The sequence below is a fragment of the Larus michahellis genome, chromosome 2 (assembly GCF_964199755.1).
Source record: "Larus michahellis chromosome 2, bLarMic1.1, whole genome shotgun sequence".
In the NCBI taxonomy this organism is placed as follows: Eukaryota; Metazoa; Chordata; class Aves; order Charadriiformes; family Laridae; genus Larus; species Larus michahellis.
Window position 1 is genome coordinate 104,506,629 of NC_133897.1, and position 16,959 is coordinate 104,523,587.

At 48.5% G+C, this 16,959-nt stretch overlaps 1 protein-coding gene across 2 annotated transcripts in view; it reads left to right on the plus strand.

Annotated features, from left to right (window-relative positions):
- Positions 1–6,001: 6,001 nt before the first annotated feature.
- Positions 6,002–16,959, plus strand: part of RIPOR2 (RHO family interacting cell polarization regulator 2) — a 72,258-nt gene continuing 61,300 nt past the window's right edge. Inside the window, exon 1 of one of the 2 annotated variants that reach the window (XM_074576492.1) lies at positions 6,002–6,341. In XM_074576492.1, coding sequence (XP_074432593.1) covers positions 6,281–6,341 — 61 coding nt within the window. In that variant the 5' untranslated portion in view covers positions 6,002–6,280. The remainder of the gene's footprint in view (positions 6,342–16,959) is intronic. The other variant, XM_074576493.1, reaches the window with a different exon arrangement.

A 16,959-nucleotide genomic window follows, 5' to 3' on the forward strand; every position in this document is an offset into this window, starting at 1 on the left:
TATTCCCAATAGCTACTTGTCTACTTTGTTCTTCAAAAGCTCTACGGATGCTTTGTAAGTTCAAGCAGCACTCTGATTCACTAAACACTGACTCACCCAACCACTCGCTTTTGCTGCTTCACTGTCTTGACTGTTGGAAAGTTTTTTTTCCTAACTTGCTTCTTTCTAGTTTCTGCCAGTTTGCTACCTAATTTGCTTCCTAATTTGCTTCCTCCACTCTGCAGTCTAAGTCCATGACTCCCTGTGCACCACAGAGGTGGAGAAGAGGGCCTGAAGAAGACTGCTCTTATCTCCTGTATTCATCTTCTCTCCTTCAAATGAAGTGGTTCTGGTTCCTCCTATCTTTTCCTTAATTTCCTGTTTTCTAGCCCTCTCAGCAGTCTGATCACTCCCCTCGGGACCATCCCCAAAGGGTCTCTATACTTCCTTGAACTGAGATGCCTGAAAGCCGTGTCCTGCCTTGGCAGAGGCCTTGCTAACCCCAACCACAGTGACCAAATTACTTCGCATCTCTGCTATTGATCACACCTGATGGCACCTTGTCTTCTGTTTTCAGCTGTTATTGCTGAACCCCTTTTGGGAGGCCTCCAGCCTCCTTTGTGAAAATGTGCTACTCAAGCAGCCATCCCTCAGCCTGCATTTATGAGGTTGGTTATTCTTGCTTAAGCATAGTACTTCACAGTTTGCTCTCTTGCATTTAATTTTTTCCAGGCCGCTTCTCCAGTTTGTCAATATTAGCTTGAATTTTGATTCTGTCCCACAGTGTACGTACACTCCTGGGCAGCCTGGTATCTGCAGTTATAATGACTGTGATCATATCCATTCTATCATCTAGGATATTAAAGGATGTATTGAATAATGCCAGATCCAAGGCTGAGCCCTACAAAATCACACTTGACCATTTTCTTCTCTTTTGATAATGAACCACCGGAAACTACTTACTGAGTACAATTTTCAAGATTATATTCCTTCTGTAAGGTTTTCGTCCAGGATGTTTTGCTTCCTCCCTTTGAACTGAAATAGTATTTTTCTATGAGAAGGTAATGATTTACTTTCACAGGCCAAGTGATACTGGAATTAAAAATGGCTCTCTTAGCAGAAGAAGGAAGCCAAAGTCACCTTTGATGGGCCTGGCGGGATGTGCTGGGTGTTGTGGATTGCAGTGACATGCCTGAATGGACACACATACAACTCACCGCTGGGGCATTTTATGGGTTCACTGCTCATAACGTGGCAGGGAACGTGAAGGGAGAGAGCAGGGCACCAACAACACGTATGTCACAGTTCCTGCTCACTGTGATGTGTGTGTCCACTGGGTCATTAAGTACAAGGCTGTACACAGACCTCCACCCAAGCCCCCAAACCGAGGTGTCTAAGATGTACATGGACACCAGGTGGTCTAGGTGAAACAACCTGTGGTTCTTCAGCCACCGTAGCTTTTCCATAGCTCAAGTGCCTTGAACTACATCCCAAACTGGCACCATAACCTCCCTGGCACAAGAGTGCAGTTTTCCCAGAGGCCAGCTCATACACCCAGCTCATCTCCACTGTCTAATGCTATACGGCGGTCCTTGGGAACCACTGTCCTCTCTGCTGGGCGAACGAGTCCTGGAGCCTGCCCTTTTTTCAGCTTTCTGAAATACATGGCGTGTATTTTATAGCCTCATGAAGATTTGTGCACAGGGCTCCTACGGTCTGTGAAGTTGTGTGGAGTGAGTCATGTCTTCTACTGTCCTAGCCTGCTGACTCTCCTCCTGGAGAGTAAGAGAGAATTTCTCCCAAGTTTTTTTCTGGAACTGAATAGCCCTATTTAATAAAAGGGAAAAAAAAAAGTTTAGTTTTTGGTGAAAAAAATGTAAAAAGTTTCAAGAGTTGGCAAATAAAAAAATTATACTAAGCTCAGTCAGTCACTGACGTAGACTGTCTAAATATAATCTAAGTCCCTGGAGTCTCTGCAACTTGCAAACGAGTTAACAACTAAACAAGTTAGTGTAACTCCATCCTTCAGGTTTCTGAGGATGTTTACATGGAGAACTGAAACTGCAGCAACATCCAGAACAAAACTTTTACAAGTACTTTAAATCCATGTGAACACTCCCTTTCCCAAACTGACCAGTAACTGGTGTCAACCACTTTTTCCTATGTTCTCCTTCGTCCTGTCTCCACCTTAGGGTCATCTGCCCTTCCTTTATCTCTTTTTTTCCTCCTTGTTTTCTGTGTGGGTTATCCATCCAAAATGCAATCCTCACTCCCAAAATAGCCCCAGAACAAAGCAGGACACTCACTAACCCTCTGACACACAAATTTCTGTATCTTGGGAAGCCTCCTTGTGCTGGAGCAGGAGGAGATGTGAATAGGGCAGAAGCTGTTTAAGACACCTCCCTTCTGCACCAGCACAGCAGGGCAGAAAATGGCCAGCTCCTCTCTCCTGCTGCTTGTGGAGTGTTAAATGGCACGACTTTTTACACTTCTTTTCCACTAAGAATGTCTTGGCTTTTAGTCCTGTATCTGACGATAAAACATCATAACACTTGATTTTTTTCCTCTGGGTCAGAAATTCTAATAAAGCAAGTTGTAGGGGAAGAAGAGTAAGGTTGGGGTGATTTAAAGGAGCTGCCTCCTCTTGCTTGATCCGCCCTTGTTTTTGACATTTCCCCAGTCTCCCCTGCTTTTTGTTGACAGGTTCTTAGAGGATGGGTGGTGGCTTTTTTCTGAAAGCAGCATCAGATGTGGTTATATGAAAAACACACACGTGAGAGTTTGCAGTGACTGTAAAATTGATTCGGGGGGTTTTTTTTGGTGTGGAGCGGGGCTTCAGTAGCCAACAAGTGAAAAGAAAAGTTATCGTGTTTTGGAACAGCTCAACAAGAACGAGATAAAAGTACTTCTTGCGGGTACAGAGAGTGGGGGGGTGGGGAAAGCTGAGATGCTAGAAGATAAAGCAGGGAGGAAGCCACTTTGTTAGGCTGGATGGTTGAGACACGGGGATGCAAACTGGCAGGGCAAAATTATGCCACTCCAAATGCAAAGATGGAGCAGGTAAAGGGGGGGCCCCGCGCATCCATGCGAGGTGGGCTGGTTTTGTCCATCTTAACTTATCCCGTCTCGAGGGAAAGAGCACCACGGTCCCCTGGGGGACAGGTTTCTGGAGGAACATCGCATCCTGCAGGCTATGTAGGTGAGGCTGCCATCAAGGGACGATGTGGCAAACGGGAACGAATCAAAGCGACTCTTCTTTGTGCATCTGCAATGGAGGCTGAGTCATTACCATTCATCACCAGCCCGGCTGGTGTGTTCATTCTGGTGACAGTTGTTTTCGGGAGAGAGGACAGCTTTTGATGCCTTTTAATTCCCGAAAATAAAAGAAAAAAGGGCTGTCAAGGTAACAGGCATCCGGAGAGGCTGACTGAAAACAGTGGGTAAGGAAATAACTTTAAGTCCCAGGGAAATGCAGCACAAAAGGGAGCTGCCACAATAACCAGGACAGCATGGCTTGCTCCTTCGTGTCTCTGCAGGATGAGGTAAACGGCTAAAACTTCCCATGCTCGGTTAACAAATAAGCTCCCTTTGCAGGGCAATACAGGAAAGTTAGCATTGCTGTCGCAGGGTATTTTCTCCGTGTTTCTTCCTTCTAGGCTGTCTGTCTGTTTTATGCCAGTCACATACATACGTGTAGCATCGCTCATCCTGCAACTTGTTCGAGTAAACCCCAAAAAACCTCCTCAGAAGGAACAGCAAAGCCTCTTCTGGCCCACGCTGGACCTCAGAGACCAACTTGCTCCACAGAACCCTGGGGCAGTTTAGCCACTGACTTCACAGGGGCTCAACATTTCTCCCATCCATCTCCTGCTGTTTCGAGGAAATGATACTGCAGCAGCTGCCCATCGCCAGGAGCAGCTCTTGCCAGGAAGTTTTTGGGCAAGGTACACCCTGTGACTGTCTTTCCTTCCACACTTCTCCTTTCCCTCACCCCCGGTAATCTCACACGTTGGCCCCACCAGGCTCTGCAAGGTCAGCAGTTTCCAGCTCCGACCCTGGGAGGCAGCAACCGGAGAGGTGCCATCCCCCTGTGTTGGCCTCCCCAGGTCGATGTTTTTCCTCTGCAGCTTTCACATCTCCATCTTGTTATTCTTCTTCTCAAACCTCTCACTTTTTTCTTACTGATCCCCACTTCTACTCTGCTTCCCCTCATCACCGTGTGATGGTGTTTCTTTGGTTTTACCACTGTCTTCATCTACTTACCACCATGGCAGGAGGGCCTTGCTCTCCTGTTGAGCACGAAAGGGTGCAGCTACCACCTAATCAGAGACAGTCCTCACCTGAAGGTTTGGTCAGGTTTGAATCACTTCAGACAAGGAGGGCAGGAAAAAGGGTGAGAGGAGAAGTGAATTCCCCAAGCCTGTCCAGCAGGGCCAGAAACAAGTTGTCTCTCTTACCTGTTGGGCCAAACTGTTGTCTTTCCTCCACAAGGACTTAAACAAGTGTGATTTTTAAAGCAAAGCAGAAGAGAGGCCTGCTAAGAATGGAGTTCCTCAAGGAGACTTGCTGCTGCGGCAGAGGAGCAACCAGGCAGTCAAACCACACTGCCCCACCAAAAATCAGTCCTAGGAGGCTCTTGGCTTCAGACACAAGCAGTTAGGAAAACACAGCTTCCCGCCTCCGGCAAGGCAGCGTTCCCGCAGGGGAAGTCAGCCCAACGTGACAGCAAGGGAGAGGCACGAGCTCCATGGGATGCAGCACCGCTTTCCAGGGACCAGCAGGCACCTTACCCTGTGCCCAGGGGAAGCCTGTGCTTCAGCTGGGAATAGGATTTTCACCTTCCTATGATGACCAAAGTGCTGCCACAGGATTTTCTACAGGACCTAACCAACATGGCCCTAAGGCCCAGGCTGGGGTTAGGTCAGGCGCTCCAAATGGACCAGTCCCATCTTCTTCATCTGGACTAGTTCAAGTTGTGAACTCTCCCACTGCCTAGAAGACCAGATGTCTCCATTTTCACCCCCACAGAAAACCACTTTAAAAAAAAAAAAAAAAGCCATAATAATTAGAGATGAGCTCATTATATCTGCTGGTGACTCATCTACCGGAAGCTGTAGCGAACACAACTGCTGCGCTGGGAGTCTCGCTTTCGAGGGTGTGGCGACACATGCAATTAGTAAACTGAGTAATCAAAACTCGGTACAGGTTTACTGTCATTACACACTAACTTCTGGTTAGTGTGAGGGGAGATGTGAGGGACTGCTGGTGTTAGGCCCCACGCCTGTATGTCCACACACGTGCACATGAATATTGAATATCCCTGAGTGGTCGGATGAAGTCAGCAGGACTATGAAAGGTTTAGGCATTACCTGAAGCCCAAATGTATTTTTGTGGAAGTCTGGAGTAAGTTAGCCTGTAGGCATGGTCCTCTCATAAACTGAGAGACCTGGCAGGAGGGAGTCACCTTGCTGCATCATATTCAGAAAATGCCGCCACTGAAGGGACCGGTCTAAGGCAGAATTAGTAGTGACAGGGATACTCGAATAATTATGCCCAGTATTGACAGAAAGCAAGTTTTAATTTGACGTTCTCCTGTTGTTCACCTGATGGTCAGGAAGGTCCTTAGGTTTGGTAAGGCACCAAAGATGGTGATTCAGGAAAGCCTAAGGTCCCTGCTAGTGCATCTGCCCATGAGACTACTGGTGTCACCTATGGCTTTCCAGCTTGTCCACATGCCCATTGTCATGGGTCACCCCAGCGTGGGTGAGAACGTGCTGTTACTGCTGCTATGCTAAATAAAAAATAAAATCCTGTGAACACATGGCACTGAGAGAACCCCGGGACTGGGGGGTTACTCTGGTCAGACTGTCCCTGGGGTGAAAGCCAGCTGCTCTGCAGACCGAGCAGGGCGAATTTTTCCCTGGCTCTACCCCCTGCCACCAGAAAGGATTCACATTCATATGCAAAACCCCTACACCCTGGGCTGACAGGGCTGCCGCTGCGCAGCAGCATTAGCGGCGACAGGGCAGGGCGCGTTTTGAGCCCGTCCTGCCTGCCTCTACTCTCAAAATCAACCTCTCTCAGCAGTAAGGACATCCCACCTCAAAACCCAGCTCAAGAGCTGTCCGTAAAAACAAGAGGTGTTATTCATATGAATGAGACTATTTTCGTAAGTGCAGATGCGGAAGCTGCTACCACCAAAATGTTTAGGAAACTGGTGAAAGGAAATAGTTGAGTGGTAGCGTAGGAACCAGTTCAAGCACTCGGCTCTGGCTGCTCCCTGAGCTGCGTCCTCGCCACGATGCAGCACGCCCCAGAAGATCCGACTGCACCCGGAGAAGAAGATGATGCCTTTGGGGAAGGTAAAGTCATCTTTTATTAAGCTAATCCTTCTCCAACTCAGACTAGAGACCGGTGTCTAGCTTGGGTGGTATTTCTTTGGTAAATTTGAAGTTGCCTATGGGCTCCAAGGTCACAGGGTGACCAGACTTTCTTTTTCTCCTAAGAGAATGGAGAACAAAAGCACCTCAGATACAATAAAAATAACTTTCACACTGGCTCAGCAGCTTGCTTCCTCAACAAGGAGGTTAATGCAGAAGAAGAAAGCTGGGGGAACACCAAGTGTGTTTTCTACAGTGGCTGCACTATGCAAAGTAGAGCGTTCGGCATTCAACACCGCAGGTGCAGCTGCCGCTAGAGTAGTAGGGGCTCTTTGCAGGGGCTAAAGGCGACTTGCTACTTAAATTATCGGAGCAAAATTAGCCGCCTCCTTTCCGACTGCCACAACCCAGGGCACGGAGGCAGTGCCATAGCTTCTTATCCCTAAAACTTTCTGGGATCAAGCTGGAGCTGGATTCCTCACTGCTGTGCTGCCGTTTATGTGTTTCCTGAGTGCTACCGGGTCAAAATAGCAGAGAGGCAGATGAGACGACCCAGAGGAGGAGGAAGAATCTGGCTCAGGGTGTCTAATTTCTGCCGCTGCTCGCTGCTCCCCTTTGCACTGGAGCAGGGGCCAGAGGGAGAACTTGCTCATGCAAATCTTCTCCCGGCCCCCAGCCCTCCGCAGTTTCCAAGGGAGTTGGAGGCACAAAGAGCTGCCTGGACCTGCTCCAAGGACTGTGAACCTTTAAACTCACTTTCAGCACAGCTTCAGCAAACCTCATTTAAACAAAGCTCAGCTGCGGTTGGTATGGAAAACTTAGCAGCGAATAGTGCCAAATCAAGTTATCTGAGCCCCAGTGAAAGGCATCAACACAGAAAAGAAAGCAGTTTCAATGATGTACTGTCTGTACTCAAATACATTTCTCACGTATATATGCCCCCACTCCTAACTCCTCTGGGCTCAGAAGGGGAATGGATTTGCAGAAAGGAGAGGACAGAGCATCTGCATTCAGGAGAAAAAAAAAAAAAGCATTGAAGGTACCCTGTTGTATTCCCTGCATCCTGCCCTTACACAGGTGGATGCTGCTTCCCGGGATAACCAGCTGCATGCTCTGACTCGATATGGAGATTTTCGAGTGGTCTGAAGAGCCAGTGGGATTTAGGCTTCTTTGCTGTTTCTGAAGCCTCTAGCCCATGTTCTTAACCAGAAACGTGGGAGGGAAGGTGAGGAATGTGTCCAGGTTATTCGACATTTATATTGCATTATCTGAAGGGAAAGATACAGTGCTTACGAAATCCTTTCCAGCCTCTCAGCTAAGTTGTTTCTGGCAGGGCTGATCCAGCAACAGCTAGAGGAGGCTGGCTTTTCAAAGGCAGGAACATTTTAAAAACCTCTCCATGACCCTGCTCAGAGCAGGAGGTTGGACTAGATGACCTCCTGAGGTCCCTTCCCACCTGAGTTATCCTTTGAGCCTATGAGTTGGTGACAGCCTCTTTAATTCATCTGCGTGTAACTGGGAACAAATCTACCCCAGCTGCTCTCTCGGCTGGAGGGTCTGTTGGCTCCCAAACCTGCCAGCTGGAAAGCCCAAACAACGCAGGCACGGTGCTAGCCTTCCCCATCAGCCCCCTCTCCTCTCTCTTGCACGGGTTAGCAGGGAAACGTTAACTTTTTTGGCTGCTATTTCTGTGAGCGGCGTTGACCCCGGACAACCCGGCGCTCTCCCCGGGGCCGGGTGGGATGTGAGCGGGGAGGAGCGGCGCCGGTTTCGGTCAGAGGGCATCCCCCACCCCGCTCACGCTGCAGGGAGGACCCAGGCGCCGGCCAAAACTTGGTGGCAGATTTTCAGGCCAGATGGAGGCGTTTGTCAGGTGCTGAACTCGGGCTCCCAGCTCAGCACAGACCACAGCTCTTAGGGTGTGGGCTAGTTTTTTCTGAAATTTATTTTCCACATCTGGCTTGATTTGGAAAGCAGTGACGGCAGACCTCCCATCGACCTTTTTAACTTGTCCCAATGCTTAGCTACTGTCACAATTAGAGATGGCTACATCTTATTTCTTCCACTGCTGATATGCCTGGGCTTTTTTGGAGTTTGTTGCCCTCTTGTCTAGGAAAGTAAAGAACTCACTATTGCTTGACCATACAAATGTCTCATGTAACTATCCCCAGATTGTATTCAGACTGCTCTTACCCTTTGCCAAGCAGACTGCAATCAATGGCTGTTTCTTTATTAAATGTAAGCATTTTCATGGTTCTTCTTGGGACCATCCCCTTGGAGATGTGGACACCAGCATGGAGCCCACCACTCCAAAAGTGTTACACCAGGGACAAATCCAGAAGTTACATGATCTGTTCGCTCATACTTTATATATCTATCTACCTCTATGTCTATCTCAGGATCAGTTCGAGGATCAGCTAATATGTACAAGGACTGCTCGAATCCTTTTGAGTCGCAGCATCCCATGAGGGTCTCCTCTTCATCAGATTTTCTTCTATAATCCTCAAGTCTTTCAGCATCAAAATTTCTCAGGACAGGGTCAACACTATCCCATAATTATGGCTTATCTCCTTTGCTCCCAGCTGTGCCCACACTAAACCCAGATGAATCAGCTCACTTTCTCAAGGAGCCTGTTCTTGGAGTGATTTACCACTTCCCCAGACACTTTGCCATCTGCATATTCAGTCAGTCACTGTTTAAAGTTCCCTTTCAGGTCACTGACATAAGAAGAGTTAAATCCCATAGGGATGGAACGAATCTGTGCAGGTCCTCGCTAGAAACTGGCATCCCTGATGCCTTCAGCTGGGTTACATCTGTCATTCGGACCTGTTTCGGATCCATTCAGCATGTCCTAAATTGACCTACTCTATTTCAAGTGTCTTAGGATCCCATGCAGTACCAAGTCTTCTTTCTTACAAAAGTCTATCAACACAATTATTTGCTGTAAAACTAATGACTGCCACTGATTGCATTCCATCTCCTTTAATTTTGCTTATATGACTCCTACATTAGCTATTCTGTAATGAGGCCAGGACCACTGCCAGGCTGTCGCATCATTAGTGACACAACATTAACTCATAGCTCTCTGGAAATCCTCTGGTGTTTCAAGCTTTTTGAAAAAATCAACAAAGAGCTCCTTGGATAGTTCTTTTCAAAGCTCCAGTGTAAATTCCTCCTTTGGGAAAGATAAAGGGAAAATATTTCCCCTTTGATATAGACTATAAACTGGCACATGCAAACAAAAACATTTGTGGCAAACTTCTGTATTTTCTGCAGCTTTATTGATAATTCTGCCATTTTCATCTACTTATGCATTGTTTTTCCTTATTGTACATTGATGCACAGAGCTGGGTGTGACAAGCTATAGTAAGCTTCACGAAAAATCAGTCTGACTCTTGCAATAGATAATCACAGCTTGAAAATGTTCACCCTCGAAGAAAATCTGTTAGCTAATGTTCTTGTTTTCTAATAACAACCTTGCGCTTGCGTTGTGCGATCTCCTTCAAAGGATCAGCAGAGACTTTGCGAACGACTGTGTTTAAGTTCAGTGAAGAGAAACTCCCTCTCCTCTGCAGAGCAGCTATTGTTTAACAGGGCACAGCTGTAGTATGCAAAAGTTTCGAGAAGGAACTATTTTAGCCTCTTGAAAGTACAGGCAGTGATATGTTTCGTTTCTTTTATGGCCTTGCTCACTATGTTAACTCAATGCAAGTGACTTCAGTTAGTCTTACATACGGTCGAAACACCTACTTTAGGGAAAATGCTTCGTAATTTTTAGTGACTCTAAGTGCCTGAGATTCTGAGGTTATATTTCATTAAAAAGAAATCACTTCCACTAGCACAAGGCTTCCCCTCATCGCTGCAGCCAAACAGGCGTGGGTTTTCCTTGGGTCTGTCTAAGCCGAGGAGCCAGGAAGGCTCCCGCGGCTCCCAGGACAAGGGAGAGAGGGAGACTTGGGCACAAGTCGGCTCTCTTGGCAGACCCTGGTTTCCCCCGGGAGGAGAGCTGAGTGCTCACAGGGAGGCATGATGCCACCACCCCAGCACAGCCCCAGACCGGGGCCAGGGGCTTGGCACAGCAGGAGCCCCGAGGTCAGTGCAGACACATCCATGCACAGAGTCTGCAAGCACACAGCTAATGCTATTTTGTTAGCAGCGATCAACATATCCAAACTGAGAATGCACAAGAGAAATAGAAATTGGACTGTGATTTATTGCAGATCTTTTCATACAGCTGCTCCACTCCGACCTCTCCTCACATCTCTACTTCCCACCTCCTGTATGTGCCCTCCAGTTGTACCCGTGGTAACCATGACCTGCCTCTCAGGTTTCCAAACGATGGGGAAAAAAGGCAGAGCTGTCTTTTTCATAATGTTCAGTAACTGCACGCTCCAGTTCAGTAGACCAGAGCCCCACTTTAGATGGCGCACTGCACGGTGTCAGAGACCCAGGGCCCTCTCCTTGCCCAGGACTGATGTGCTGCCACAGCACACAGCCACCCTCCAGCACTGCCACCCATCAAGGCTCCCAGCAGAACCGTAGCTGCATCAAACTTTTAAGGTATGCTTCAAAAATGTAGCAGATGCCTTTACATCCTTGTAAAGCCTGCCTGCCCTTTTTAAGAGAGAAAAGAGTTTTAGCTCTGGGGTTTGGGATCGGCTTTGAGGCTTCGCTGAAACGAAAGGTAGCTGCTGTTCATGGTTATGTGCACCGCCTGGTGTATTGTAACATCGCTGCTGATGTGAGAGAAAAATGAGGATAAAGTCTTGGACGTTAACTTAAAGTTGAGACATGCTTTTTATTCAGCAACAATTCAGGTTAAGCAATCTTTCTCTTCCCCTAAAGAAATACAAGACACTATGCCTTCCTCGGACATCCAGCTGCAGTGACTTGTCTAAAAGTCACATGGGGAGATCAGTGTCACAGCTTCTCCACGACCCACTGGACCAAGCTTCTTTCCGTGCTGTAGCTAGCCAGCCACTCACCTGCCACCACCAGCCCTGCTCTGGTGACAGACAGCTCAAGTATGTCCCCTCCCCACAGACTGATGCAACTATAAGCAAATTTTCTTCTAAGGATACTCATGTGTACATATCAGTACGGTATTCCAGCAGATGTCTACCTCAGAGATATATAGAGGTATCATTTTTCCTATGTTTTCACCCCAAACAGAGTTTGACATGTCTACTTTTTTCCAGCATACGCGTGCCTAATACCTGAGAAGGCTGTAGCAAAGATGAGCAGCCTTGCAATGTATTAAGCATGGGAGCTTCTCCTCCTCCCTGACTGCTGGGAGACTACGGATCATTGTCCTGAAAACGTTTACAGGTCCCACCAGCCCTACCTGTCCTTTTGGCTTATCTCACGTTCCCGGAGATGGAGAACGCGGGTGCCGTACTCACTGCAGCCCAGAGGGAGAGAAGCCCCATCACTTCATCACCAAGGCAACAGTGGCTGCCTCAACCAGACAGATAGATCGCAGTCGAGACATTTGGCCTATAAACTCAGATTGAAGCACCTTTCTCCAAGAGAATGGGCAGACCCAGTTAGCGTGCCGGACACGGAAGGCATGGAAAAGCGGGTGTGCTCTTATGGAGCGTTTTCGCTTATTCCTGTTTACACTAAACGCTTCGCTCACCTGTTTCTCGCAGCTGCTCCTTTTCGGTTGTGGTCCCTGGGCAGATACAGAGTTATGCAGACGGGTGAGAGAGCTTTTCCTGGTCGGAGGAGGCAGTGCGAGACGCCCGTCCCCACCCCGGTCGCCCCCACACCGACCCACCCGCAGTGCTCCAGCCCCTCGGCGCTTCCAGCTGTCCTGGGCAGCTGGAGGGCTATTTTTAACAGGACATCCCACTCCATATCTGAAGCAGAAACAATTAAGGCCCAATATTAAAAAAAGGCTGAAATGAGAGACACTTTCTGCTTTGTTGTCTCCCTGTTTTTTAATTAAAGATCTTTGATCTTTTTGTTGTTGCTTTCTCTGTGTCTTGAAGGCAACTTGTTTGGTTCGTATTTGCCGACAATATTTCTAGATCGCTAATAATAACACCAGTGAGGGGAAATAAACAAGTGGCATTTAACCAGCCCTCAGAGAAAAGAGGAAGGTATGTACAAGCCAGAGAGAAACCACTGATTAGGTGTGCTCAGGCCACCTTCCAAGCTTGCAAAACAAGTGCCTCGCCAAAGGCTGAAGCAAAATTGCCTTCCTCTTCACCCGTTTTTTCCCCTCCTGTTTTCAGATAGTGTCTTTACAAAGCTCTGTGAAACACAAGCTTTTTGTCGGCCAGTCCCACCGTTAAAGTCACAAAATAAATGTGGCTCGGCTGGCGTGAGCTGGTGGCGTAAACAACTTCACCCCTTTAACAATTCGAGGCACAGCTCAGCCGCCTCTGAAATGAGCTTCCGCCTGCCTGGATGCTAAAACCAAAGCCTTGTGGTTGGTGTACCAAGGGTGTGACAGTCACAAAACAACCGGGTCAGGAAGTGCAGAGTTACAAGACGAGGAGTGAAAACAGTCTGAGAACGTGAATTAGAGAGAGAGGGGGGAGCAGCCAACCACTTGACAATGTCACAGAGGCACTAAAAAGTTGATGGTGGGATGGTTTGCCCACGGTAGGATTTCTCCTATATCTCAGCATCACTTGAGGGGTGAGGGGTGTAGTCAGGCCCCATGGAATTTTAAGCTGTATTGCCTTGATCTGGCATCGAAGAGGAGGGAAATGGTTTGAAGAGGGGGCCTGCTGTGGCTGCCACCTAAGCACTCCTTCCTTGCTGCTGAAATTCACTGCTCGACCTACAGCCGTTCTGCCAAGGGGCCTCTGTGTGTGTGTGTGTGTGTGTGTGTGTGTATTTGCACACCCCAAAAAAGCTGGGGTGGGGAGGGTGCAGGGAAACATTTACGCTGTGAAGAGCTACTGATATTCCTGTGTCTTTGGCAACTGGATAACAGGTGAAGGAAAACTGCTATGGAAATTATGAGCACAATAGGCTTAATGCTGCATAACTTACCAGGGCTGACGTTGGCTTACTCTGGTTTAATTGCGAGTAGGCTGGGAATTAGAAAGTCCAGAGACCCAGAGCATGGATATGATGCCTAGAGTTTAAATAATTGGTAAAAAGATGGAAAGACAAGAAGTGAGGTGGCAAGAAAGGAAGCAACAGAAAGAGACTGAGAAAGTAAAGTGGGATTTTGGGGAAAGCCCCAGCCCCTGCCTGAAAAAATGGCAGGGGATAAACACAGACAGGCTGTATCCAAATCGGGGCAGTTTGAATCGCTTCTATTCCAACCTTCTTAGATATTTAGAGCCCTAACTCCTCAAGTTGGTTTCCTCAAGTTCCCCTTATAGTCAGTAGTACATGCGTGTGTGTCTGAGTGTGTGTGAGAAGGACGGAGAGCAGGGGATGGAAATAAAAAGCTCCTTCAGGTGCTGATTCAGAGCATGGAAACAGAGATCCTTTCTTTAATTGCCTGCTGGAAGAGCCTGGTTCTTTCCCTGCCCGTGGCAGTCCCCTCTGCTAGCCTGGCAGCAGCTGGTGCCCACAGGGCAGCATGAACATCCACAGGGGTGGCTGGTCCCCAGGCAGGGAGACAGCCACTGCGGGAGCCAGGTAGCCTCATTTTTGTGACAGCGGGTCCCAGTTAGGAAGCCCTGCAGCAACCGCTTACCGTTAAGTTGATGGTCTACTTGTACTTTGCCTGTAAACGGGACTCGGTAGCCAGGGTACTGCCTACACAGGGCCTAGTGCACGGCAACGCTTTTCGTTTTGCCCCGCTAACTGCTGGAAAAACTGGTGCTGCCCTATTCACCGCGGCACGCCCTCGGAAGCAAAACCGAAAACTGCCCCAAAAACTCAGACTAAACCACCTGAGCATCGCACACGAGGGCTTGCAACACCTCCCCTTTCATCATGCCAGGCTCCTCTCAGGGCCAGCCCTGCCTTTCTGCCCACCCCACTTGCACTTGTGTGATGCTCCCTTCGTGCCCCGCAATACCGGAGTGAAAAGCCCCCTGAGCTCCCCTAAGGAGCGCACCTATGGTTTGGCAATGGCGGCAGCCGAGCACGATCCTGTAGCTTCCCTGTAGGGGTGTCAGAACCACCTGCGGCAGAAGAGAGAGGGACAGCCTCTCTGAGGCTCGATGGGATGGCTAAAAGCTCTGTGAATATGTCGTCATTACCACAGACATTAAGTTTTCAAGGACTCCCGCAGAACCCTCTCGGAGATGAGCTTATAAAATCTCACGTCTTTCCTCTGTGGCTCTCCAAAGTTTGTGATTAAGATTAGCCAGTGGCTAGCGAGGCTGGCTGGCATTCAGGCTCTGTAGCATAAATGGAGCTTCGTTCACATCTTTCTCACTTCGTGGTAGCTCGGGGCAGTGGAAAAGCTCTCTTGTGAACGTGGATGCGACCTAGAAGGCACCGTGTTCATTTTAGAGGGTGGTTGTGACTGTGTAGAAGTGCAGTTTGCCAACCAAGAGCTCCCTGTAAATCTTGGAGTCCCACTCACTGGGTTTTCTCACTCACAAAGGAAAAAGTGAAATATAGGGCAGGGCCCAGGTAATATCACAGAACTAAGAGAATTCGCACCGAGCAAATGGGCCCTTTTTCTGTCTCAAACATCACCAGCAGACCAGAGGCCACTGCAGTTTCTTAATGGAGGTGAGATAAAGTGCAGAGAGAGCACAGCCTGCATCCTCTAGGGATTCCTTGAGTTATGGGGTGGCATCTGGAGAGTCTTGTCTGATTTATAAATTGAAGTTTGGGTTACATCAGGACTAATGGATGAGGTCACAACGTGCAGCCTTTACACTGAACTAACAGATTTCCTTCTCTTGAGTGTCTTGGAGAAAGGAGAGATTTTGTAGGTGTAGATAGATTGGAAGCTAAATAGCATCTCAGATCCTCCTACAAACACAAGCGAGGAGCGCCACGCTGGCAATACTGGCATACATTTAACGAGCGAAGCCCATTTTTTATAGAGAGGGGTGGGAATGTTGAAGAGGGTCCATATAAAAACATTCTCAAAGCGAAACGAAACCACAGGAGGAGCAGAGCCCTCCAGCACTGCTGAGCTCAGCTCTGCAGCTGGATGGCTATAGCTTTTTTTTTTGCCATTTTCCCATGGAAAAGCAGGCAGCTCGGGAGGTCCTGATCTGCTCTGCCTCTTCTGTCGCTCTGGGGAGCTTCCTGCCCTTTCTATTCCTGATGCCTGTTGTGAGACAAGGAAGAGTTAGCTTAATCAGCAACACCAGCCACTGATTAGTGCCAAGCTGTTGTCATTAATCACTTCAAAAATCACTGCACTGAAAATAGTACCCAGGGTCAGATGTTCAAAAACTGGCGTGGTTTAACCGGTGTCATTTAACCTCAGCCACAAAGCCAGGCCACGGCCCTGAAGAAACACTATTTCTTTGCTTTATGTTACATATCATTTGTGATTTTTTTAATTCAAATCCACTCACAGCCCCAGTGACGTGGCACGAAAAGCTGCTCTTCACCGTTCCTAGAGGGAACAACTGCTGCGAGTGGTTGAACGCCTCCAAGCGAAAGGCAGGCTGGACCAACAAGCAACCTGTGCATCCCCAAAAGATGCATAGGGCCACTGACATGAGGGTTTGGTCATGAGCTTCTCCATGCTGTGGACCGCCCCCTCTCCTTTGGAATCTCGGTCCAAATATTTGGCAGATGCCCTTGGGGCTCATTACGTTACAGAGGCAGCGCGTTCATTGCGCTCCCCCGAATGGCATTTCGTGTGCGCTGCACTTGTTTAGTATTTGCTATATTTAAGCCACAGAAATATGCGCTGATGAGGGAAAGAGGGCTGTGGCGGTATCTTGGAAGCAGGAAGGAAATGAAAATCATTCCTCAAAGCTGCAATCCTTTGTGCAGAACTGTGGCCCAGGAGAAGGAAAGAGGAGCACGGTCAGCCTGGGTTGCTGGCCGCACTGAGGACCCGGCTGGGTCACCCAAACTGTGGTCCGACTGGAAGTGATTTCAGGGCAACTCTGGTTTCACACTAGTGTAGACAAGGACGGAAATTGCTTGGAGCCTTTGCCACAGAGGACTCTTCCTGGGTTTCTAGTCTGAAACCGCCACGTTAGGAACATGCAGGAATGCGGGTGCACAGCACTGCAGGGTTCATACATGGCACTTGATTTTGAAACTTGTCTGGCATTGTTTGCTTCTTTCCCTCCACCCCAGCCTTTGCATCCTTCTCCTACCTGACCATCATTTTTCCCACACCATGCTCTTCATCCCTGCAGCTCCTCTCCTCCTTGCCATGACCTGTGGGACGTGCTGAGCAGGAGGAAGGCAGAGGCTGTCTCTACTTTGCTCCTGGATGGCACAACAAGGCACGGCAAAGCCCTGGGTGCTCCTGACCCACTCTTTCAATCATGGACCTAGGATACCTTTGGTGGTTACAAACAAGTCCCACAGTGTCTTGTCTCCTGTAATAACCATCCTTTGTGATCCCTGGTCCTTCCAGGTGAATTCATAGCATGGGGTGGATGAGGATGAGGCTGGCCCAGCCATGCCTGGGACTGCTAGCCAGAATGTGCTTGGGCATGTGCAAAGAAGGGCTTCGTCCTCCTCTATGCTT